This window comes from Symphalangus syndactylus, chromosome 9 (genome assembly GCF_028878055.3).
Source record: "Symphalangus syndactylus isolate Jambi chromosome 9, NHGRI_mSymSyn1-v2.1_pri, whole genome shotgun sequence".
Taxonomy (NCBI): domain Eukaryota; kingdom Metazoa; phylum Chordata; class Mammalia; order Primates; family Hylobatidae; genus Symphalangus; species Symphalangus syndactylus.
Window position 1 is genome coordinate 108,743,182 of NC_072431.2, and position 25,757 is coordinate 108,768,938.

General features: G+C 37.0%; 1 protein-coding gene across 7 annotated transcripts in view; it reads right to left on the minus strand.

Annotated features, from left to right (window-relative positions):
• Positions 1–25,757, minus strand: part of RECK (reversion inducing cysteine rich protein with kazal motifs) — an 87,927-nt gene that overhangs the window by 50,519 nt on the left and 11,651 nt on the right. For 4 of the 7 annotated variants that reach the window (XM_055293708.2, XM_055293709.2, XM_055293713.2 and 1 more), the window contains exons 2-6: positions 22,251–22,309; positions 16,504–16,578; positions 15,274–15,310; positions 11,568–11,653; positions 9,833–9,880 (exon numbers count right to left, since the gene is read on the minus strand). In XM_055293708.2, coding sequence (XP_055149683.1) covers positions 9,833–9,880; positions 11,568–11,653; positions 15,274–15,310; positions 16,504–16,578; positions 22,251–22,309 — 305 coding nt within the window. Of the gene's footprint in view, positions 1–8,586; positions 8,689–9,832; positions 9,881–11,567; positions 11,654–15,273; positions 15,311–16,503; positions 16,579–17,522; positions 17,557–22,250; positions 22,310–25,757 lie in introns of those variants that run through there. The other 3 variants (XM_055293710.2, XM_063609732.1, XM_055293711.1) reach the window with 3 other exon arrangements.

The window sequence follows — 25,757 nt, forward strand, 5'->3', positions numbered from 1 at the left end:
TGGAAATATCACTAAACAAGTGATTCTTAAATTTCTTCAGCCTTCCAAATGATGTGTCATTTCAATAGATATGCAAATAAAAATGAACACCCAAAGCAGAAATGAGCTTTATAGGTCTAGACTGCTCAGAAAAATTTGCTCATTATCACCACAGGGCACCCAACCAGCTGGAAGCAAATTCACTGGCAAGTAACATCTGCAGAGAAACACAAGGTCTAGAAGACAGCCTAGCACAGAGTATGTGCTTGTAGTGAACTGACTACAGTAATGGCCCCAATTTTTCACATTTCCTTATATCTATTTATTGTACACTAACTCTGGCCTTAGCCATGTGACTTGCCTTGCTTTGGCCTAGTGGACACTAGCAAGCTTGGAGCAAGCAGTTGCCCGAACTACACTTGCATGTTTCCACTTTGTCTCTTGGACTCCTGCCACCACCACGTGAACATGCCTGAACTGAGCTAGTCTGCTAGAGGGAGGGGAAAACATGGAGAAGATCTGAGCTGACTTAGCCAATGGCATCCTAAAGCAGGCAGCCCCAGGCTGACCTGCCATCTGATTGTAGACGGATGAGTGAGCCCAGCTGGAATCAGCTAAGCCTGGCCAGAGCAGAACTGCCTAGTAAGCCCTTAGATTTGTGAGAAATAATAAATTGTTACTGTTTTAAGCTATGGAGTTTTGGGATGGTTTACTATACAACATTATTGGGATAATAGATAGTACTCAGAATGAAAACATTCTCCACAGTACTGTAGAAAATGAGCACCTTCTCCATGCATTCCAAGAGTGTAAGACATTTACACAGGGTTTCCACATAAAGCTGATATACTGTGTTACAAAGAATCTTGAATAATTCTATTCTCCAGAGTGGGAAAAAGTCTATAAAATTTTTCTATCTATAAAAGTACGGACTGTAGCACTTTTTTACAGGCAACAGCTTTCTGCTCATCCTTTAAGTCTTACCTGCTCTGTGAAGACTTTCCCATTTCCCTAGGCAGGGTTTTTCCCTCCAGGCTCCAATACATCTTGTACAGACTTCTAGCAATGTACTTTTCTCACTGTATTGTAATGGACTATTTGGATTTCTCTCTTCCCATGGACTAACTATGAGCTTCTTGCAGACTAAATCCTTTCATTTTTGTACCCTGAGAACAATGCCTGATACATATTAAATATATTGGTTCGGTGTGTATCAGTTCAATGAATGTTAAGTGAATGAATGACAGAGACACAGATAACTATATGAACTCTGTCCCAGGAACTCAGGGATTAGTATTAAAAAGAGACATGTAAATATAGTTATGCTATAGAGCGACAAATGCTATAATAAAGCATGCAAAGGGCTTAGAAGTAGTGATCAATTTTACGTGTGTGGAGAGAAGATGAATGGGCAGGAAAGGCTTTAAAGTAGTACCATTTAAACCAGGATTTAAGGCAAAGGTTACTCTAGTTCAATAGGGGTAGTGATGTTCTGGAACCAGCTTTTTTTTTGGGGGGTGGTTGTGGAGAAAATCTGGATTTGTAGTATTTGCTGACATTCACGGTGCAAATACCTCCACCCAAGGCTGATTTTAAGTTACAAGCTGGCTTGCAAAATCCCTGAATATTTAACAAGCAGTACTCCCTAGCTGGTAGGGAGCTGGTATTGCCAGCTCCAATATACTATACTTTTTGTTCCAAGATTCAGAAGAAGGAATTCCAGGTGGAACAAACAATTTGTACAACTACAACTAACAAATAAAACAACAGGGTCAATCTGGGAAACTGTAAGTAGCATGCTGCTTAAGTGTAACAGAGAGATGAACCAGGAGCTAGACTGAGAAAAGCTTGGGATACTGGGCTGAGGAGCATGAGCTGTGTTCTACAGGGAAACAACTGAAGGGTTTAAGGAAGGTAGTGACACGGATCAAATTTGGTCTTTAAAGAGATGAATCTAGAAGTGGATATAGTAGATAAGAGGAGAAATTAGACACAGGAAAACTAGTTTGGCAGCTATTATAGGCATCCAGAAAAGTGGCAGAAAGACCTAAGCTAAGGCAATACCTGAGGATCTGGAAGGGAGACTGATTTAAGGTACATTTAGAAGGCAACTCTTTAGGCTTGAGAGACAGTAATTTGTAGGAGGTGATGAGAAAGAGGAAAGAGTAGACAATACCTCTCAGGCATTTAAGTTGATGTGCCTGGAAGGATCATATTGGTACAACCAAACAAGAAATGCAAGAAAAATCATAAGTTTTGTTTTGGGATGTGTGTGTGTGTGTGTGTGTGTGTGTGTGTGTGTGTGTGTTGCTGTTTAGGGGTGGAAGGGAGGGAAGAGGAGGCAGAAAAGGTAGAGAAAGTAATAATCAATTTGGTTGATTTGAAATCAATCAGTTTTGGTTTGTTTGTTGTTCCAAGGGAGCATCAAAAGTACATGTATCCAGTAGTGTTCAGGAGCTCAGAAAAACAGGTTAGCAATGAAGATTCTGAAGTTGTCAGCATACAGGAACAATTAAATCTATGGGAGATGAGATTGCTTAAGGGGAAAACCTTGGCCACTTAAGATGAGACCAGGTCACAATCTAATCTGATTTGATCAAATTTCCCTTTTGGAATGATCTTGTTCAGGTGACTTCTGAGAAGAATGAACTGGAAAAGGAAATACACTAGCAGCAAGGAGACTAAATAGGAGTTACTCCCTTCCCCCAACTACAAAACAAATACGACAACCAAAACAACATACAAAGTTTTATACTATCTTAAGCCAGTACTGCAGGACCTAATAGGTTTCGCTCTTTTTGGAGCTCATCAGCTGCAGGTAACGGCTCAAATCTACTCTGATACAGTATCCCTGTATAGCATTTTACCATTTATAAAGCCTCTCATTCATAGTCTTCTATTTACTATATCCTGGCAATTCTTGAAGTTGCCTCAGCATAAACTAAAAGATGCTTTACTTTTAGGTCCTGAGGGCTTTGCTGGGGCATAGTACTACACGATTCCTTTTGTTAAAATCCCTAAAAGCTGACCGGGCAAGGAACACAACTGTCCATAGCCTAGGCTGTGATCTGCCACAACTAGATGGTCTCCTCTATTCTTAGAACCACTGCAGTACAGATCCAATCACACTGAAGCTTAGGAGGCTTCTAGCTGTCCAGAGAATCCTGTTGGTCCTGATATCCCTGCTCCTCTTATCTCTAAATTGGGCTAATTTTTCATCCCTTTTCCTTTATGTTTCTGGTAGTAAATCTAGAACCAAAGTTAATTTGAAAGAAAAAGAAACAAAATAAAATTAATAGATACACAGAAATCTTTAAGCAGAACATTTTATTGTGACATTTCCTGAGGAAACAGTATACAGTCGGGGTAGGCATACATAAACATACACCAAACACTGGCATCCAGGGGCAGAACAAAGTGTATAGTAAACCACCATTTGTGGTAAAGGAGGGTAGAGGAGGACTATACATATATATATTTACTTTTATATGCAGAAAATATCTTAAATATCTCTAGTAACTTTAGGAACTGGATGGCTGTGGGAAAGATAATTCACTGTATACCATTTTGAATTTTGAACAATGTGAAAATCCCAAAATTAAAATTTAACACATACCTGCACCGTTGTATACATTTAGCTGTGTACTGACAGGTGGGGCTAACAGAAGACAGAATCCTCAACAGTCTTAATTTTAGCATTCTCACAGAACCAGAGCCCCATGGCAGAATAATATTTTAGTTGTATTGGCAACTGTTTAGTTTAAAACTTAACTGCCTTAAGACTAAAAAGTTAGTCCTCACAAAAATACCCCCTACTAACTTTCCTTCATAGTTTCTCACCTTCCTTAATGATATAACATCAAAAAAGTGTATTGAAGAAAGCTAGCAAAGGAGAGACATGAAAATGACATTTCTGAAAATATAAAGAAAAGCTTAGAGAAGAATCTGTGAAAGAAGGAAGAAACAAGTAAAAAATATAAAAAGTATGATGGCAAATTTGTAGCATTATACTTCAGTGGCTCACACAGCAAATGGAAAGGCATTTATATTTATGGCCATTATGTTAAGAGAATGGCAGGTAAGGTCTGCCATTAAAGGTATAAAATGGATTTACAAACCTCAAACTAAAATTTATCTCATCACTTTATAGCCATTGCCAGTCTCTGGGAATTCATCAGCCTCATATTACCTTAACGAAGCTTATTGTGACATTCAAGAAAGAAAATAACTATCAACAACCAAAAAATTTTTTAAATCATAATTTTGGTGGCTCCAGAAATGTTCACAGCCAACCTGTGAACGAAGACTATGCAAAAAGAATCTACACTGTATTTCACACCCCCTGGAAAACATGAATTCATTTTTACTTTAGTTCTAATCAGCCAATGTGCACAAGTATGGCTATTCCTATGGTTTACAGCCAGCATCTGTTCTGACTGTTGGTGTCTATGTAACTACAGCTGCTGAATACTTTGAATATCATCTCTGGTTGTGGCTTCACAACACATTCATGAACCCCATGTGGCCTAGCCAATACTTTTAGGTGGGCCAAAGGACAAAGCCTGTGAAAATGCAGAGAACCTAGAACTGAGCATGTCCATGATACTTGAACATGCCCATAAAGGAGTTATCAAGCTAATGGTTGATTTGGATAGCTCCTACAGGCCAGGTCTGGTGACCCCACAATCAAAACAAGTGTGATTATCAAAAGAAGTACCCTTAAGTAGTGAAGGATATATTATTTCTTAGGTATTCATCAGAATAAGAGAGCTACAGAGTTGGAAGAGAGATCGTCAAATCTCCTGACTGTTGCAAAAATCCCCTTCACATGATGAATCCAGTAAGTCTTTACTTGAACATTTCCAGTGATAGGAAGTTCTCTGTTTTTAGAATATCTCATTCCATTTTGATCAATTTCAGATCAGTATCTGGCTCCTTCTTTTCTAGTTCCCTAAAGAAACTCAGCTCTCTACTCTCTATTTTTTTCAAAAGAACAGATTATTTTAGATTCTATTAGATTCTAAAAGATTCTGTTCTCTTTCAAAACCCAGCTCTCTATTCTTTTTACACTTTCTCTTCTACGGAGCTTTCATTCACTCCAAGGTTCAAGGGTTACTTCAAGGTTGACTGTGGGCATGATAATTCTCCTCATCTTTAGTCTGGATTCCTAATCACCTCTGAGATATGGGTCTTTTAATGTAAAGACCCTAACACACCATATGCTTCAATTTCTTCAAATTCCTTTCCCAACATAAATGCTACTGTTGCTATGTTTTAATTATTTCTTAAAAAATCCAGTAATATGTTACTATTGTTTTAAAAATCTGTGTCCTAATTTACCCACTTTCTATTTTCCCATTCTCTTTTGCATCTCAAATAATTTTCTGTCTGAATTAGATATTTTAGAACTTCCTTTACAGAGAACTTCTAGAAAGGGTCCACTAATGGCAATTTTGTTTTAGCTGTCTAGAAATAGCTTAATTTTGTCTCTTTCTTGAAATATATTTTTGCTGGATATAGAATGCTAGATTGATAGTTACTTTCTTTTGGAACCATTTAGGAATCATTCTACTGTCTCTGGCTTCCTCTGTTGCTACTGGGAAATCAGTCGTTGGTCTTCTTTGAAGGCAATGCCTTTTTTTCTGACTACTTTTAAGATCTTTGGCTATGACGTCTGTCTATAATATGTGGATTTTTTTTTTCCTTTGATCCTGCTGGGTATTTGTAGTGCTTCTTTAAACACTGCTCCTGCCCATCCTATTTATTTTTCTTCTAGTACTCCAATTAGAGAGGATTTTCTTACTCTATCCTTCCTGTGTCCTAAACTATTTTTCAGCCTCATGCCCCTCTGTGTTTCTTTTCCATATAATTTCTTTAGTTCTATCTTCCAATTTACTAACCTTCTTTGCTGTACCTAAACTATTATAACACCCATCCATTGTGTTTGTATTTCAATTATACTGTTCTGGAAATTCTCTTTGATTAGTTTTCAAGTATGCTTGCTCTTCTTCTTCTTTTTTTTTTGCAACCTCCACCTCCCAGGTTCAAGTGATTCTCCTGCTTCAGCCTCCCAAGTAGCTGGGATTTACAGGTGTGCACCACCACACCCAGCTAATTTTTGTATTTTTAGTAGAGACGGGGTTTCATCATGTTAGCCAAGCTGGTCTCAAACTCCTGATGTCAGGTGATCCACCCGCCTCAGCCTCCCAAAGTGCTGGGATTACAGGTGCGAGCCACCGCACCCGGCCTGCTCTTCATATTTGTAAGCCTATTTTATTTCTTAAACATATTAAACATTTTAGTCTGCATCTGATAATTTCTATATCTGAAGTATCTTTAGGTCTGATTCTATTCACCATTGTTCCTGTTGGCTTTTATTTGATGAATCATATTTTCTGGTGAGTTCTGTGACTTTTTTATTGTGAACTGCTTATTTTTCCTTAGGACTTTATCTGTGGAAATCTCAAGAGGTCTGAAATACAATATCAGTTCCTCCAGAGAGGATCTGTGTTACCTTTTCTCAAGCATCTGAGGGCCACTACCATTTCAGAACCACTTGAAATAAATTCTCAGCTTGAGGTTTTACAAACACTCACTTGATATAAATTTGGGCTGCAAACTCATGTGAAGACCAGCTTAGGGTTATGAATTTTCAATGGAATAAGGCTAATGTTGGAGAGAAGCAGTTTTCCTTGCAGATCCCCCTGGAAAGGGAGATGAGCATATTTCCTGGTCATCCTAATACTAAGTGTATAGTCCCTTTGGAATCCCAAATTTATTGGTGGGAAGGGGAGGGGATTTCAATTAGATTTTCCACCTTCAATCAGAACCCAGGATTTGTCTCCTGACTTCTGAGCCTCGTGAAGCTACAAAGCTATAAAAATTGATTCAGCAAATGCCCTCAAAGCTAATGCCTTCTTTACTGCTCTTACTTCTCTGGATTCCTGCCTTCATTTAGTTTTTGGCTTGAGCATTCCGTATTTTCTTTCCAGCAAGTTCATCTAGCATTTTAAGTTATTTTCACCTGGAGGACTGGTCCAGGTAGCAAGCCTGCCCTATTACCAGAAAGAGAAGTTTTAACTAGTACCTTTAAGTATATAAGAATAGTAAATGAATGCCAGGAAACTAGGCTTAAAAGATTAGATTATCTCCCTGAATATCATCTATATTCAATCCATCATAACAAATCTTGCTGATGGATTCTGCCTTTGAATCTCTGATTTATTCTTGAATATTTGACTCTATTACTATTATCCTAGTCTGGGATTTATTATCTCTTTTTAGCTAAGCTAGAGGGGTTTGTGGGATCTAAAACAGCCTGCACAGGATTATGAGTTTAAGTTTCTAAAATATTGGCTTTGTTATTTGTTATATATTGGTCTCCTTTTACAGAACCTTAATTATCACCCTCTCATTAATAATGAGTTGAGCCTCAAAATGCCATCTTTTTAGGATTTGGTCCCACTTTACCTATCCGAGCACAGACTTGCAGCCCAAAATAGGTCTGTCTTCTCTTTTCCTCCCGCATAAGCCATGTGCATTTTTGATAACATACCTTTGATCCACAGTCTTACGTCTTTAGGTCTTTACCCAAATTATACCAATCCTTTCAGGCCTCTCTCATTTGCAACGTTTTTCCTGATAACTCCAAACATTCTTGCTCTGCTTTCTTATGTCCCTGAGCCCTTATGTGTGCAGTATATATTTTAATTAGCCTGACTCAATTAGATATAATTCTTTAGTATTTGGAGTTATGCTAAAAGTTGCTTAATCAGAATTCTAAACTAAGTCTGCTTCCAGTTAATGCTCTTTCTAATATATAAAACTCTCAGTATTCAACAGGTACTTGTTAATTTGCATAAGAAAAAAACCAGACTCTATAAAATCTGATGTAACAATGCTTTACATTAAACTGGTTTATCTTAGGTTGGCTAGAACAAGACAAAATCTTAAATGGCATTAAAATTTTAAAACTTTAAGTAAATTTCTTAGCAAATCCCTTCAAAAGGAAATCTACAACAGCTTACCAAAAAAGAAAAACATTAGCTCCTCCAAATGTAATTACTCATTCTCTGAAACTCAGATCAAACTATACATAAGAACACTCTCCGGGGTAAATGCTACCCTTAAAATTGCAAGCCTATAGAAATGGCTTAGGGACCATTCCAGTGTTAAGGAAAAGATACTAAAAGCCTAGTTTATAAATTATTCTGATGTTGATAAACAACCAGTCCAGTTAAAAATAGGCTATAATACACCAAATTTACCCAATTCACTTTATAACAAATAGCTTTTGTCTAGACTAGACTTCAACAATCATGACAGTGACTGTTTATGGTCACTGCATTAGGTTTATAATGCAGAACCCTTCCTGCGTTAAAGTACTCTTATCTCTATTTTCATTTCTAAATAACATGTAAGAAATCAAATTGAGTCTTATATTGAAGAATTTGTGGGATCAACTTTTAATATAAAAACGAAAGGATCCTTTTGCCATACAGATTTTTGGAAAATGGTTGCTTAATTCTAGGCCAAATTAGGGAAGATAGACTGGGAGAGGTAAACTATTCTTAGTATTTCTATCATAGGACAGTTTGTCTCTCTTACCTTTCCTGTCTCGTCCTTCATCAACACAAACTGGCAGACTTCCTAGGGCAATGCAGAAATCCAGACAAGAGAAGGAAGCACACTAAAATAATGGAGGACAGGCTATGGAAGATGGACAATGTCAGACATCATGTAGGAGAAAAGAAGGAATTATTACAGTTAGCCACTTTGTTCAAGAGAAACTAAAACTGGTTATTTCAAAGATAGAGAGATAAGAAAATAAAGATCTTTTACTTCTCTGTAGCAGGGCTCCTTTCAGTAAGAACAGAGGAGAGCTATAATTTGGAAATTTGTCTTCAGAGGAATAGCTATAACTTAGCAAACAGTACAAAGGAACAAAAGATAAATAAGACTGTCAAGTTTAAAAATAAGACATATAGGCTTTGAGAAAAGAAAAAAATAAAAACTATAACCTAGAAGTAGTTAAGAGAGTTATTCTATCTTCTCCAAGAAAACACAGCAATAGGAATCCCAATGTTTGTATATAAAAATGGTGCATGAGATATATGCACTTAAGTATCCTTAATTACATAGCCTTACACTACAAAAAACTGTAATATTGTCACATTTAAGAACAGAGTTCTAGAAAATGAACAAAGTAGCCCCAATGAGGAGGTTTTTTTCATATCAGGCACAATCTTCTGCACATATTTGTATGGTGTAAAATACTTCCACTATACCCTGCCATAATATCTACCCCATCTAGATGCCAGTGTTAGAAATCCCACCACTGAGATGAGAGTCCTTCAGATTTAATATAGCTTTTGTAACTTAGTATTTTTTCCCCCAAATGCAAGATTCTAGGGAAGTCTGAGCTATTCACACTAGCCCTGTGATTTTCTTTCTTTTATTACTTTTCTTTATGATTAGAGGTAGTTTATAGAAATGAATACCACCTGGATGGGTCAAGAGATAGGAGATGAGACAAAAGAGAACATGAAACATGAGAAAAACTATTTCACAACCTTGGGTACAACTAGTTGCTTTGTTATAAAAATATCATAGGTTAAATCCTTTGTATGTGAGATTTAGGCATTTCTTTAAAATTAATACTTCATTTCAACAAAAATCAACTAAAATCATAACATTTCCAAACACAGTAAATGACATTTTTGTCAATGCAAAATTTTTTGTAAGGTAAAAGGGAAGTTGTATAAAAATAAATTCATTAAAAAAATTTAAGTAATTTTGTTAATTCTGATAACATCTGAATAGGCTATCCACATTCGTTAAATAAAATGCATACCTCATATTCTTTTCTGCAAACTTTGGAAATATCATTCTTTGAAGATGCCTAAAAACCAACAAATTTCTCCATTAATTTATTATACATGCTATTCAGCACAGGGCAAAAAGTACATAAGTTAGCATATGTTAATTACTGATATAGTATCCTTTATTTCATCAAGGAAAACCTTATGTTCAAATATTTTAAAGTTCCTAAAATACAACAAACAAATTTCATGCAATTTCTTTAAAAAAAAAAAACATCATCTGTAGGGCTACTCAATATTCTAGAGCTTTGCTCTAACTTTTATGGCTTTAATCTCACATAATAACACAGTCTTTTTGTTATTTCAGAAACTAGATGTCTTTGAAGGAAATTGTAAATCAGAGGACTTTTTTTTTTTTAGCTGAATTCCACTCTGTAGCAAATTTTCTTGTGAAGCTCTGCCAGGGCACTTACATTTTGCTTTTTCTTTAACTTTTCACATTCTAAACTTTCATTCTGAACTCGCTGAGTATATAATGGAGGGGGCAACTAAATAGGGAAGAGGTACTATGCCAGGCATTTAACAAGTTATTTTTGTGTAAGTCTCTTAACAAGTTTATAAAGAAGATACTAACCCCTCTACAGATGAGGAAACTGGTGCTTAGAGAAGTAGCAAGTTATTTGCCAGATTTAAGTATATACTTTCTATATAAAAGAAGCCAAAAAAAAAAAATCTGCTGAGGGGTGGTTGTTTTTCCACATGAGTCAGTCTCCATTCCAGAGCTGTGGGCTCTGGTTCCTTGCTCCATTCTTCCTGTTCTATCACCTAGGCCTGTGCAATTTAGAACAGGCCAGCTGATGAGGACAGGGAGAGCAAGAAGAATGGGCCAGCAACTGTTTTACAACTCACTAAACCCGTTATACTTCAAATCCTCTGCAACTCAGCTTCACCTCAATGCCTGGAGGACAGCAGCAGACAGCTAGGTCATGTGCTGCCCAGACTGTTGCTCAGGCTATAGGATAGTCGTCTCTGTGAAAGTGAAGGTGATACCATATCTCATATACTCTTATCCGAGATAAGTCCCTAGAAGAAGAAAATAAGAGAAGGCTTTCCAACTGTGGTTTCAGGTCCATCTAACCACTTCTAGTTTCCCAGTTAAGTCTATTTCTGCCACTTGCAGTAGAGGAACCAAGAGGCTAGTTTTTCCTCTCTGAGAAACCACTACTAAAATATGGAAAGTGAGGACAAACTCAGGCACCTAAGCTGAATTGGGGCAGAACTATATCAAATCAAAGATAAGTAATAACTCACTGTAAGAGTCACATTCATCTTCAGAGCAGAGAAGGGATATAAGAACACACTTAGGGTAAAGCCATGATGAAACAGAGAAAAGGAGATGAAAAAATAAGCCAACTGTGTCAAATGTTCTCATCCAAGCATACCCTAAATTTACCCAGCCATCATCAGCATTGACTCAGCATGATTGCAGGCAAAGTATGGAAGACCTAAATTCCTATAATATTCTTTTTTGCATGGCAGAGACAAGGAATGATAAGAAAGAATAAAAGAAGGCTGAGGCCATATGCAGCAGCCATAAATAAAAAAACAGCAAGTCTAAAAGGAAATGGTCTATACAAGAAATGCTAAATTTGCAGTTTTCGTGGGTTACCTCTGCAAAGCTAGGAGGTGGGCAAGGCCCAAGACATATGCACAGCTAAAACCAAACTGCACTCCGTGATGTTTGAGAGCCTGACTGCCCAGTGTTACCTGCTTGCATGCCTGTCGACACTCCAAGGCAATAGCCAGTTCACAGCAGCCTAAGCCAACCCAGCCATCAGACTTCTTAAACACACCTTAAAAACAAAATGTTTAAATGTTTTGGTCATAAGTAGCAATAAAAACAAATAGCATGCCTGATGTTTCAAGGCTACTACTAAAAGTCAAAGCAGGTGTCCATAAGAAAACTGGTTCAGACAGCAGGGCCTCAAAATTATTAAGGACCTCCCTTTACCCTTACTTCCACTGCTATCAGTCTCTTTCAAAGTCCCTCACAGCATAATTATCAGGTCGTTTGTTTTTTCTCTTTTCCCTCCCACCCTAAATGCTCTTTAAGTCATTCTCACTCTTGGGTAGGTAACATCTTTACCAGAGGACATACAAGGGAAGGAAAGCAAGGAAGAGGGCTTTCTTACTGTTAGACTGTTAATCAGAGGCAAAGATTTTAATTTAACTTAAGCAAACTAACAAGAAAGGGCACAAGTATTACTGTATTCAAAACAGTAAATACCTAGAATAGCATAAAATTCATGATCCTGTTTAAAAACTGATACTTAGTAAACAGGGGCAATTTTTGTGAGTCAGGTATATCTGGCTTTGATGGGCACATTTAATCATGGGGCAAAATGACTATGTATTACTCTGGTTCAATTTATGTTCAGCAGCGACTCTTCCAACCAAATTATTGTGAAACTGAAAGATGATAAAATTATAAAAAGTGTTCTAATTTTTTTTTTTTTTGAGGCGGAGTCTTGCTCTGTTGCCCAGGCTGGAGTGCAGTGGCACGATCTTGGCTCACTGCAACCTCAGCCTCCCAGGTCCAAGCAATTCTCCTGCCTCAGCCTCCTGAGTAGCTGGGACTACAGGCGTCTGCCATCATGCCCGGCTAATTTTTGTATTTTTAGTAGAGATGGGGTTTCACCATGTTGACCAGGCTGGTCTTGAACTCCTGACCTCAGGTAATGTGCTTGCCTTGACCTCCCAAACTGCTGGGATTACAGGTGTAAGTGACCACGCCTGGGCTTCTAATTTGCTTTTAAACCCCTTTTGCAATTATAAATGTCAATGAATGAATCCTAAGGTAAAAGTAGGAGATAGGGTCGGGCTCAGTGGCTCCCGCCTGTAATCCCAGCACTTTGGGAGGCCAAAGCGGGCAGATCACTTGAGGTCACGAGATCAAGACCAGTCTGGCCAACATGGTGAAACCCTATCTCTACTAAAAATTCAAAAATTAGCTGGGCATGGTGGCACACACCTGTAGTCCAAACTACTTGGGAGGTTGAAGTGGGAGAACTGCTTGAACCCAGGAGGTGGAGGTTGCAGTGAGCCGAGACTGCACCACTGCACTCCAGCCTGGGCAACAGCAAGACTCTGTCTCAAAAAAACAAAAAACCAAAACAACAACAACAACAAAAGGCTGGGTGTCGTGGCTCACACCTGTAATCCCAGCACTTTGGGAGGCCGAGGTGGGTGGATCACTTGAGGTCAGGAGTTCGAGATCTGCCTGACCAACATAGTGAAAACTTGTCTCCACTAAAAATACAAAATTAGCCAGGCATGGTGGTGCATGCCTGTAATCCCAGCTACTTGGGAGGCTGAGGCAGGAGAATTGCTTGAAACTGGGAAGCAGAGGTTGCAGTGAGCTGAGATTGTGCCACTGCACTCCAGCCTGGGCAACAAGAGCGAAACTCCATCTCAAAAAAAAAAGTAGGAGATACAAGAAATAATTATGAAAAGAGAAAAGCCTTATGCTTGCAGGAATGCTGCAAATTCCTCCTTATCTCCTTTAAAATTGTCTAATGCTGCTTCTATGTAAAACATAAATTTGAGAATCTATATCTGGTTAGATTATTATTTATATTTGAAAAAAATGTCAGAGATTCAAGGCAATAAGTAACACAGTTCCCCAAATGAAACTAGGACTTCACACAACAAATAGAAGCATTCTGCTAAAAAGTAAAACAAGGTAAATAAATGGTTCACAGATAGACAAAGCTCTCAAAATATAATAAACTACCCCAATTATAAAAATTGACTAAAAATACTGCATATTATAAGCTTATCTCTATGTGTCTTAAGGGTACAAAGGGTAACAAATTCACATCTAGCCTCATTGCCTAGTATAATTTCTTCTAAACCTTTGCTGCTTGCTATTCAGGTTCCTCACAAGTTGGAAAGATTTTTAAATGGAATCAAGATAGGTCATAAACTCTGTGACTTGTTATATCATAATGAAGTATGCTGCTGTTTCCAGGTATCCAGTGGCCTCTTAGAACATATTAAATTATCCAACAAGCATTTATATTTACTAAGCTCCTACTATGTACAAGGCACTCTGTTAGGTGTTATGTGGGCTATGAAATTACGGAATAAATAAAATATATGATTTATCCTATTTGGGAGATTACAGTTTGTTAGCAACAGTGTGTGTGTGTGTGTGTGTGTGTGTGTAGAAAATTACAGGATACTAAGGATGCTGGGTACAAGACTAGGAGACAGGCAAGGAGGTGGGCAATTTCAGGAAGACAACCTGTTTGAAATACAAACTTTAAACAGTGCGACAGCCTCTAGAATTCAGAGATACATAAGGTATACTCTTTTTTTTTTTTTTTTTTTCTTCAAGAAATTGGCTCTATCCAGGGCTGGAAAGTAGGCTGTAATCCTGGGAGATCATGAGTGCCAGGCTAGAGAGTTTGGGTTTTATTCTGATGGAATTGAATATCCCCTGAGAAATTATTTTTGAAGAGGATAGGAAAGAAAGATATAATATGTTGAAATATCAGTTATAAGGTTATTATAATATTCTATCCCAAGAGTGTAAGAATAAAGACTTGAACTAGAAATAGAGAGGACAGGTGTAATTTTGCAAGGGGAGAGTCAATGGAATTAGAAAGAACAAGGAGTAAAATATAACTTGGGAGTTTCCAGTCTAGTATCATTCACAAGAGGTGCAGTTATGAGTTTGATTTTGGATTTGTGCTTCAGATGGCACCTGGATGCAGAGATCCAGGTAGAGATGTCTACAAAGACATCTAGAAGTTACAAACAATGATTTAGATTTGAGAGTTACCTTCTCAGAGCTGATTAGTTAACAGTTCTGGGAAGGAATGAGATTACTAAGGTGAATGTGAAGACAGAAGGGAAGAAGACCACACACAGAAATAACCATAGTCCTTAAGGCTCCATCTACAAAAAAAAAGGTAAGGCAGAATAGGTTCTGAGGCTAAGGTGGAGTCATAAGGAGGTAGTAATCAATAATATCAAGTGTTTCCAGAAGGTCAAAGAGAGTAGTACTGAGAAAGAGCCCTAAGATCTAGGAACCAAGAGATCCTGGTATTCTTTCAAAGACTAGTTTCAGTAGAATGGCAGAAGTGGAGACAAGAGAACAAAGTTAAGGATTGAGTGAATGAGAATAAATTATGTATTTGAAAATTTGGGCTGGACATGGTGGGTCACGCCTGTAATCTCAGCATTTTGGGAGGCCAAGGCAGGATGATCACTTGAGGCCAGGAGTTCAAGACCAGCCTGGGCAACACAGTTAAGACTGTGTCTTAGAAAAAAAAATTCAGGTGTTGAAGGGAAGGAGAGGATAGAAACTCCAGAGTATAAATTAGGTTCCAGGACAATGACACTAATTTTACATTCACACAGTAAGCTTTTAAAATTAAGCGCTAAATGTTACATTCCTATTGCTTACCTGGCAAAGATGAATTCATACAACTCCAAATTTCAACCTAAAAGTGTAACCAACAAAAGGCTTTTATGTAGATAACCAGTTCCTAAATATGACAATTAATTTCTACAGAAATTATGTACAGCTAATTTGATTATGGCTATGTCTATACAGTCAATGTTCTAGAACTATAGGCATATCAATCAGTTATTTGGGGGGAACAAAGCTGAGATACAGAAATATTCCTTGTTCTTTTCCCATCTGAGAGTATTAACGATGAGTCTAGTTACTCAGGATACTTACCGGAATCACTGTTTCCAAGCTGACAGACAAAAGTGAAGACTAAAGGGAATGTATCAGTCAGAACTATTTAATCATCAACTTATTTTCCCCTTCACAAGCCACCATATCTAAAGAGGCTCTTGCAAACAAACTCACACTTTCTTGGTCTGGCACATGAGCATCCCAAACACTGAGGACAGCCCAAGTATTAGAGACATTTTAAGTTACCTGATTCAGATAGGTAAGCAATATATCTGTAGTATGTCAGAAAATTGAAAGATAATAAGTCATATATTTTCCCTTATCTCAAATTCAATTTTCCAAAATCAAAATAAATAGATTTAGTTATTACAGTTTTCATAAAATTAGTCAAACTATAATAATAAATAAAATTATAAGTTCCAGATAATTTTTTTTGAGATGGAGTCTTACTCTGCCGCCCAGACTGGAGTGCAGTGACGCAATCTCAGCTCACTGCAACCTCCGCCTCCTGGGTTCAGGCAATTCTCCTGCCTCAGCCTCCGGAGTAGCTGGGACTACAGGCGTGTGCCACCACGTCTGGCTAATTTTTGTATTTTTAGTAGAGACGGGATTTCACTATGCTGGCCAGGCTGGTCTCGAACTCCTGACCTCAGGTAATCCACCCGCCTCAGCTTCCCAAAGTGCTGGGATTACAGGCGTCAGCCACCGTGCCCAACCCCAGATAAAATACTATAATGAAATTTAAAGATAAGAACATATTTATATTTAAGATTGTTTTTAGATCTATATCATAGGATAATAAAAGAAGAAAAACAATATTCTATCTAGCAATTTATATGAAGATTTTTTTTAAGTATTTAAGTTAAACTTAACATTTTATTTTGACCACAAATTCCAATCACATTCAAAAATTTGCTAACTCTGAAAGTAATTCATTGGATAGTTTCATTTAGACAGAAGCTTCTACATTTAAGTTACAATAAGACTTACCATTGTCTCTGGGCAATAATCTGGGGCTCGCTGCAACAGATGTTTTAGTCGGGATTCACTTTTTGAGGAGAAAATCTATTTGGCAAAAAAAAAAGTTTTTGTGGCATTTTTCTATAAGAAATAAGAAGAGGTAAAACTTATTATCCTCTAGATTTATCAGTTGTCTAGAATATTTTCCAACTTCCTTTTTATTTATTTTATTTATTTTTTTAAGACAGAGTCCCATTCTATCACCCAGGCTGGGGTGTAGTGGTGTGATCTCAACTCACTGAAACCTCCACTTCCCAGGCTGAAGCGATTCTCCAGCCTCAGCATCCCAAGTAGCTGGGACCTCAGGCATGAGCCACAAACGCCTGGCTAATTTCTGTATTTTTTTGTAGACAGAGGGTTTCACCATGTTGCCAGGGCTGGTCTTGAACTCCTGAGCTCAAAGCGATCCGCCCGCCTCAGCCTCCCAAAGTGCTGGGACTACACGCATGAGCCACCGTGCCTGGCTCCTTTTATAAGTGGAAAACCTTCAGAATGATCTAAGTTAAGCTGAGGTAACATTTCTTAAAAAGTGTTGATTAGTTTCGTAAATAAGCAAGAAAAGTCCAAATACAGCAAGTCTAGACCCTTTTCTATTGACCAAAAAAAGTGGAGAAACCCAGGCTACCAACCTGTTTAGAGGCTGGGGGTTAGAGAGCGAGAGAAAGAAGAAAAAAAAGATAAGTTTATTCTAAACTGTTCTGTAAATTGTTTTTAGTCAACTGGTAACAATGAAAAATAGACTGTCATCAAACCCGTGATACTGGTGAAGATCAAATTTGTAAACAGCATTATGGCACATAAGTTCTCCATAAAATGCTGTAAGATAGAAACAAAGCTGTTTTTTTTTTTTTAATTGATGCTGATGAGCTGACAAAGGTTCAATCACTAAGCTAAATGGCTCACTTCCAAATAGGACGTTATGCAATTACAATTTGGTGTTTCAGTAAATAATAAATCATTACACATATCAGACAGACCTTCATGATTACCTGCAAATAGCTGAGACGGTAAAATCCATGAATGCTATGGACAATGAAAAAGGATTTATCTCCAGTTAGCTTATTTATTAGCCATTTTCCTCCAAAACTACCAACTACAATTAAGAAGTGAAAAGACATAGAATATCACTATTTTGCAACCCCTAGTGAATTAACGCATTTAGACAATTATCACAATGACTGTTAACATCACAAAAAGAGACATTTTTGGGGGAAGACTTAAACAAAACTAAGCCTCTGAATCTGGCTCCTAAGGTAGCTGTTAGCCATGTGTGGGTATTTAAACTTAAATCAAGTAAAATAAATAAAATTAAAAATTAAAGTTCCTCAGTCTCTTTAAGCACATTTCAAGTATTCACCTGGCACATGTGGCTAGTGGCTACCATACAGGTCTAGAATATTTTCATCATTGTAGAAAGTGCCATTGGATAGCTCTGCTCTAAATCTAACTGCCAATTACTAAGAAACACAGAGGAAAGAGGAAAATGTTAAATGATACCAGGGGGATGTGAACACCAAAGTTTGGACTATGGGAAACTCTATAGGACAAATGATCAAATTAATTCATCAAATAAATTGCAAGGAGAAACCTACAGATCAAAAGATATTTAAAAAACATATAACCAACTGCAATATATATATATATATATATATATATATATATATATATATATATCACTTGAATTGTGATCCAAACTAAAAAAACCTTATAAAATAATTAAGAAATCTGAATAACTAGATTTTTGAATATTACATTTTCAAAGAAGGAATAACAGTATTGTGGTTATCTTTTTTTTAAATGACATATCATTTGTAGCTCCAAACTGAAAATTTACGGATCAAATATGACAATTGAGATTTTGCTGCTACATAAATTTGCCTCAATATAGTGGGGAAAGTAAAAAGAGATTTAAATGAAACACAACTGGTCATGACTTAATAATGTTGAAGCTGAATATGGGGGTTTATCACACTTTTCTCTCTACCTTTGTATATACTTAAAGTTTTCTATTATAAAAAGATAAAAGGAAAAGTGAAAGAAAAGAAAAATCGATTGAAAAAGACAACAATGAAAGATAAGAAAGAATGAAAAAGAGAAAGAGGAAGAAAAAACGAAAGATATGACATTGTAGCAGACTAGGAAAAAGCACAGGGATGGCTATGCTCTCTCATTCATTCCTTCTTCGTGCAATTCCATCTCCCCTCAATAACAACAACAAAAACAAACAAAAAAGGCAAAAAACCTACAAGCACTTGAAACAGGTTAGACCAATGGAAAGAATATAGAACTGAGAGTTGGAAATACACTCTGAATACCACTGGGCAAACCACTTGGCCTCATAGGAGGTAGTTATATCCTGGTGGCTAAGGGTATGGACTTTGTAATCAGACACATTTGAGTTTGAGTCCCTGTTCCTCAACTAATTGGCTTGGGGCCTTGGTAAGTTATTTAAGTCTTCTATATTTCAATTTCTTTACCTATAATATACAAATAATGACAATACCTCTTTCAAGGGCTGGGTGTAAGAATTAAATGAAAATAATGCATGTAAAGGGGTACAGTAAAGGGCATGGCACTTAGGGAAAAGTGTAAAATAAAATTTAGGTCCCAGTTTCTAGTTTCCTGAATAGCTAATAAGCAAAATTAAAAAGTTAGATAATCTATTGGGTCCCTTCTGTCTCTAAAATTATGATCCTATAAAGTAGAATGAATTAAACTGATAAACACATACTTATTAGAAATACATTTAGCTTAAATAAACCAGCATGTACTATGTAAACTTTCAGATAATAAGGTGGACTTGAATATAAAGTCACTTTTCTTGCTAAACAACTAGTAATCACACTTAAAAAGAAAGATGAATGCTTATTCAGAATACATACTAGAATATATACTATAATTATACAAATCATCTCAGAGCAAAAAATTTAATAACCAAACTTGTATGCCACTCAAGGCAGAAATTATCACATCATAGGGTTTACAATCTTGAATTTTGAGAAGTTTTTTATCCATACTTATCTCCTTCCTCTGTCATAACTCATTTTTCCTTTGTCTTTAAACAAGTAAAAACTTTTCATCCTGAAACAAATCTTTACTTCCTGCACTTACTGACTTTTCCAGCTTTTTCCTTTCATTGTACACCCATTTCTTCACCAATCAACTCAAAAATATTAACTAATTAGTTTGCATGAGCAGGGACATGAATACAACATAGGCAAATGAGACACGATCCCTATATTCAAGGAATTCATAATATATACAGGTAAGACATATACAAAAACTGAATACATTTTTGTAAGTCTGAAAAATTACATAACTGTAAATATTTTTATTAAAAAATTTTTAATGCCTGCAGTGTGACTTTTAGCTACATTGTTCCAGTTGATCTAGAAATATTTATTGAGAGTTTTGAGTGTTAGATACTGTTTTAACTGTTCTAGGCACCAAGGAATTCATCACAAAGCAAACAAAAATCCCTGCTGCAGGGAGATGTTTTTAAAGTCTCCACTAACTGGCTTTTTTTTTTTTTTTTTAGACTAAGGGCCTTTTCTCAGATCTCAAACTCCTTGACTTTTCTTTGGCATCTGACACTGTTGACAGTTTCACTGTAAACCATCACACATATTTTGCTGAATATTATAAGCTACCAGCCCTGACTTCTTACCTAAATTCCAATTCCAAAAGTTTTAATTCCAAATCCCTATCTTCACATAGTGGTTTTCACTGATAATTCAACAGCTCACCTTCTCCTCAAACCAAATCTTTTCCCTAACCTCCTAGAGTCATCAAGAATGCTGTTTACTCAGTTCAAAATCTAAATGTCATCAAGACTCCATCCTGTCTGCATTCCCTACTGGTTGAAGAAATAATGATTCCTCACTCACAGCATTTCCTTCTCTTTGAAGTGAGCTCTATGAGTTTTAACAGCCCTGGTCTCTCTCCACACCCCTGATACACTTCTCCCATGATCAGGATGGCTGACTTAGCTGACCATTGAGTTTGGTAGGGGAAAGTAAACACATGTAACACAGCCCTTACCTCTCCTCCTCTGGGAGTAAGTCTAATTCTGTCACTTAGTGTGTGCCTAGAGATAAAAGTCACATTCGACATCTGTATAACTAGTAATAAAAGTAATATTTTTGGACGTATCTGCCTTATTTCTCAATTAGTTAAGAACTTGGTTGGGGAAGAATGTTCTTTATTAGGCTGACTATAGTATTCAATTAATTTGCTAAGTTATATAATTTCTAGCATTCCAGATTTTAAGAAATTAGACCTTGCCTGCTGCTGGTGCCTCATTACAAGATACCTCCTAAAAATCATTCACCCTATAGAACATCAGTAGAAAAAGCAAGAAACGAAGTGAAAAGTCAGGTAAGTCATATTTCCCAAAGTAGCAGAGCTACTTTAAAAGCTTCCTTATGATATCATCAAGGTGCCATTTTTGCTTTAAAAAGCTATTCTTCTGGCAGTAAGTGTGCAGCAAAATTTGCAATAGTGATTTGATATATCACTGAATTCTCTGGTAGCCATTTAGATGAGGTGAATCAGTGTCATGTCTTATAATCAGACCATATCTTGCAAAATCTTTCTACATCTTCATTATTATTACTTATGAGAAGTTATAGTCCCAGTTAAGTAGTTCTCTCAGTTTTAAAAATAACAAGATCCACGTTATTACTTGAAGACTCCTCTAAAAGATGATTGAGACTATTATTTCTCGAGTGCTAAGACTAGACATACATGACCAAGCCTGAAAGAAAGGTAGGGCTTTATGAATGGGTAGTGCTTCAGTGGAACTTTCATAAACAGGTTCAACCAGAAAAATTCAAACCTACAGACAACTTTTAAGAATAGTACAGTGAATACCTACATGGTCTTCATCAAGATGCACCCATCCTTAACACTTTGCAACATTTGCTTTAATTCTCTCTATATATACACAAATTATTATTACATACTATTATTTTGAAGGACTATGTTAGAATTTGTTATAGACATTATGTTCATTCATTCCTGAATCCTAGCATGTATCTCCTAAGAACAAGGACACCAACACACCCAACCACAATATAATCACCAAATTCAGGATCACAGTATTGGTATAATACTACTATTTAATATCCAGTCTATATTCAAATTTTACCAGTTTATCCTGATAATGTCCTTTATAGCAATTTTCTTTCATTCCAGGATCCAATCCAGGATCACATATTGCATTTTGTTGTCACATCTCTTTAGTTTCCTTTACTCTGTAACAGTTTCTTAGCCTTTCTTTGTTTTTATAACACTGACATTTTTAAAGAGTACAGGCATTGATGTTTTGAGGAATATTCCTCAAACTGGGTTTGCCTGACTATTTCTTCAGAATTCAAATTATGCAATTATAATATTTTCCTTCTCAGTGTATCATGTCAGCAGACAGTCACTTTGCCCCATTATTGGTGATGTGAACCCTGGACAATTAGTTAAGGTACTATCCAACAGACTTCTCCAAAAACAATTATACTTAATAAATAGTTGTATAACTAGTAGCCTCTATAATTTTATTTATTTATTTTTATTTTTTAGAGACAGGGGTCTTGCTATGTTGTCCTGGCTGGTCCTGAACCCCTGGCCTTAAGCAATCCTCCCACCCTGGCCTCCCAAAGTGCTGGGATTACAGGCATGAACCACTGTGTCTGGCTGCCTCTGTAATTATTATGTAATCTTACCTGTTCACATACATCACGGCACATTTGGTTATCCTTTGAATGATTACAACACAATGCACCTAGGGAGAAAAAAAATAGACATCAAATGTTGTTCCACTGTTAAACAAGATGACTAAGCTAATTCAGATGGTTACATAAACCATTTATTCAGTAGATTATTATTATTATTATTCATTTTAACTCAACAAACCTTTACTGAGCACCTATTACAAGTCAAAGACAGTGTTAGGTTTGAGGACATGGTCCCTGTCCTCAAGAAGCTTGCAGTCTAATAGGGGCGACTGTCATGTAATAATAATAGCTACTATTTAGTGTGTGCTATGTCCCAGAATTCGACTAAGTTTGTTGTATGCATTTTCTTATCTAATCCTTACAATTACCGTATGGACTAGAGCTATTATTAAACCAATAATAAAAAGTCAACTGATAAAAAGATAGTGAATTTTGTTTTGAGCATGTGAATCTGAGGTTCCTACAGAATATCCTGATGGAAATTCCAGTAAACTCAGAAATTCAGGCCTAGAGTGCAGGTAAAGCCAAGCCTAAAGATCCAAATTTGGAACTCATCAACATAAAGGAGTATATGGAAATGAATGATATTGTCTAGGGAGAGTTTCTAGTGAGAAGAGAACATAGCACCAGATTCTAAAGAGCAACATCTGAGATATGGAAAGAAAGGAAAGAGACTGAGATGGAATAGTCAGAAAAGTAGGTTAACCGTGAGAGTGGCATCACAGGAGGAGTAGTGTCATGCACCACGAGAGTCAAGTTAGACTGAAGAATGAAAAAAGGAAATGGGTTTACTAATTAGCCACTTGGTGAGCTTCACAGGTACTTTCTATGGAACTGGTAGAAGTGAATGATATTAAGGAGTAAACCACAGGTGAGGAAGTACAGACATCAAAAATAGAGTCATAAGAAGTCTAGCAATGATGGGAAGGAAAAAGAGTAGTAATTATACAAAGATGCAAGGTTCCAAGATTTTTCTCCCTTTTTCAGAGTGGAAAAGACTTGACCTTCTTTACAGACAGAAAAGAGCAGTAGAGAGCTAATGTTCCTCTGATAGAACAAGTCTCAAGAGGACTCCAAAGGGGATAAAACCAAGGGTAGATGAGAAGGCATATCCCTGGAAAGAAACAGGGAATACTTCTTCTTCCAAGATATTTATTAACTTAAAAAAATTTTATGAGCAGCTTAAGTACTAGGCATTGATCATTCATTCAAAAAAACATAAGTCTCTGTTCTCTTGAAACTTAAAGAGCAGATATTAAACTATATATGTATATATACACATACATATATATATGGAGACAGAGAGAGAGAATACGAATGTGAAATGGTGGTAAATGTTATGGCAATAATAAAGCAGATTAAAGAGTAAGGAGGATGTGTGTGTGGGAGTGAGTGGGTATTTTATAGGGCAGGCTAGGAAGGCTTCACTGAAAAGGTGTCACTCAAGCAGATACCTTAAAGTAAGGGAACAAGCCACAATGAATTTTCCAAAAGGCAGAAACAGCAAGTGCAAAGTTTCTGGTGTGTTCAAAGAAGAGCAAAGAGTGTGGCTAGAAAAGAATGACTGAAGGGTAGAGTAGGACATAATGCGGTCAGAGAAGGGGACCAGATCATACAGGTCTCTATAGGCCATGGTAAGAACTTTGGCTTTTACTCTGAGAAGGATGGAAAACCACCCACGGGTTTTGAGCAGCATGTCATAATCAGAATAACATTTTAAAAAGACCACTCTGGTTCCTGTGTTAAAAATATAATACACAGGAGTAAGGGAGGAAACACTAATAGGCTATTGCAGTAGTCTTGATAAGAGACTGTAGTGTCTTCAACTAGGGTGGCAGCAGTGGAGATGGTTTTAAGTAGTCCGAATCTGGATATATTATGAATATAAAGCTGACAGGATATGCTAATGTATTGGAAGTGAAATATGGAAGAAAAAGAATTAAGAATGACTCTAAGGTTTTTGGTCCAACAAAGTGAGAAAACAGAAATATCTAGAAATACCATTAACTGAAACGGAAAAGACTAAGGGAGGAGATCTCAGAGAGAGAGAGATGATCAGAAATTCAGTTTTAGATATAATTTTGAGATGCCTATTATATATCTAAAATAATATACTGAGCAGGGAGTTGAATATATGAATTTGGGAAGACTCCAAACTGGAGATGGCAATTTGGGAGACACACTATGTAGACGATATTTAAAGCCATGACGGCATCTGGGGAGGGACGAGATCTGAGAACTGAGCAATGCATTCCATCCTTCAGAGACAGGTGAGAGTGGTCAATATATGGGAAGATAATTAAGAGAAAGAATGGTGTCCAAAAAGCCAAATAAAATGTTTCAAGAAGATGTTAACCATGTTAGATACTGCTATCAAGTAATGAGGATTTCAAACTGATCACAGTATTTGGCAATGTGAAAGATATTGATGATGACCTTAAATAAATGTCATCAATGTGAAATAAAGGGCAAAAGCCTGACTGCAGTGAGTTCAAGAGAGAATTCAAGAAAATACAGACAATTCTTTTGAGGAAGTCTACTTTTGAGCAGTGGTAGAACACTGTATAATAAATAATTTGACTGGCCTTTCTCCTTGGTTCCTGGGAGGGAGACTCTAAATCATTGGAATTTCCTGAGTAATAGGAGTGTCTTTGTTATGCTAATAAGGTGACCCATGGTCTCACCTATCAAGCTTGCCCAAATGGTGGCCCATGGGCTGCATGTGGCCCAGGCCCAGCTTTGAATGTGGTTCAACACAAATTGTTAAACTTTCTTAAAACATTACGAGATTTTTTTTTTTTGCAGCTCATCAGCTATCATTAGTGTTAGTGTATTTTACATGTGAAATAAGACAATTCTTCCAGTGTGGCCCAGGGAAGCCAAAAGATTAGACACCCCTGACCTAGATAGTTTCAGGATGGGGGCTGGCACACCAGAAAGAACAGCCATGTGTTTAAAGAGCTGGGACTTTTAGCCACATGGGATCAACCTGATCTCCCAACTTCCAGGGATTGAAGGGGGACTGCAGACTGATCTCAACCATATGACCAATAATTCAATCACGTATGCCTATGTAATGAAACCCCAATCAATACTCTGGACATAGAAGCTCAGTGGAGCTTTCCTGGTTGAACACACTGATGTACTGGGAAGATGACGCACCTGATTCCATAAGAGGACATAGAAGCTCTGCATTCCCTCCTAGATCTCACCCTATGAGGCTCTTTATTTAACTGATCATCCTGAACTCTACCCCTTATATTAAAACCATTATTTAAAGTATAGTGCTTCCCAGAGTTCTGTGAGTTGATCTAGCAAATTATTGAACCTGAGGGGGGTCATGGGAACCCTGGATTTATAGCCAGTTGGTCAAAAGTGTGGGTGGCCTGGGGACCCTTGAACTGAAGCTAGTGTCTGGATTAAGGGCAATCTTGTTGGGGACCATGCCCTTTAACTTGCGGGATAGATGCTGATTCTGGGTGGCAGAACTGAATT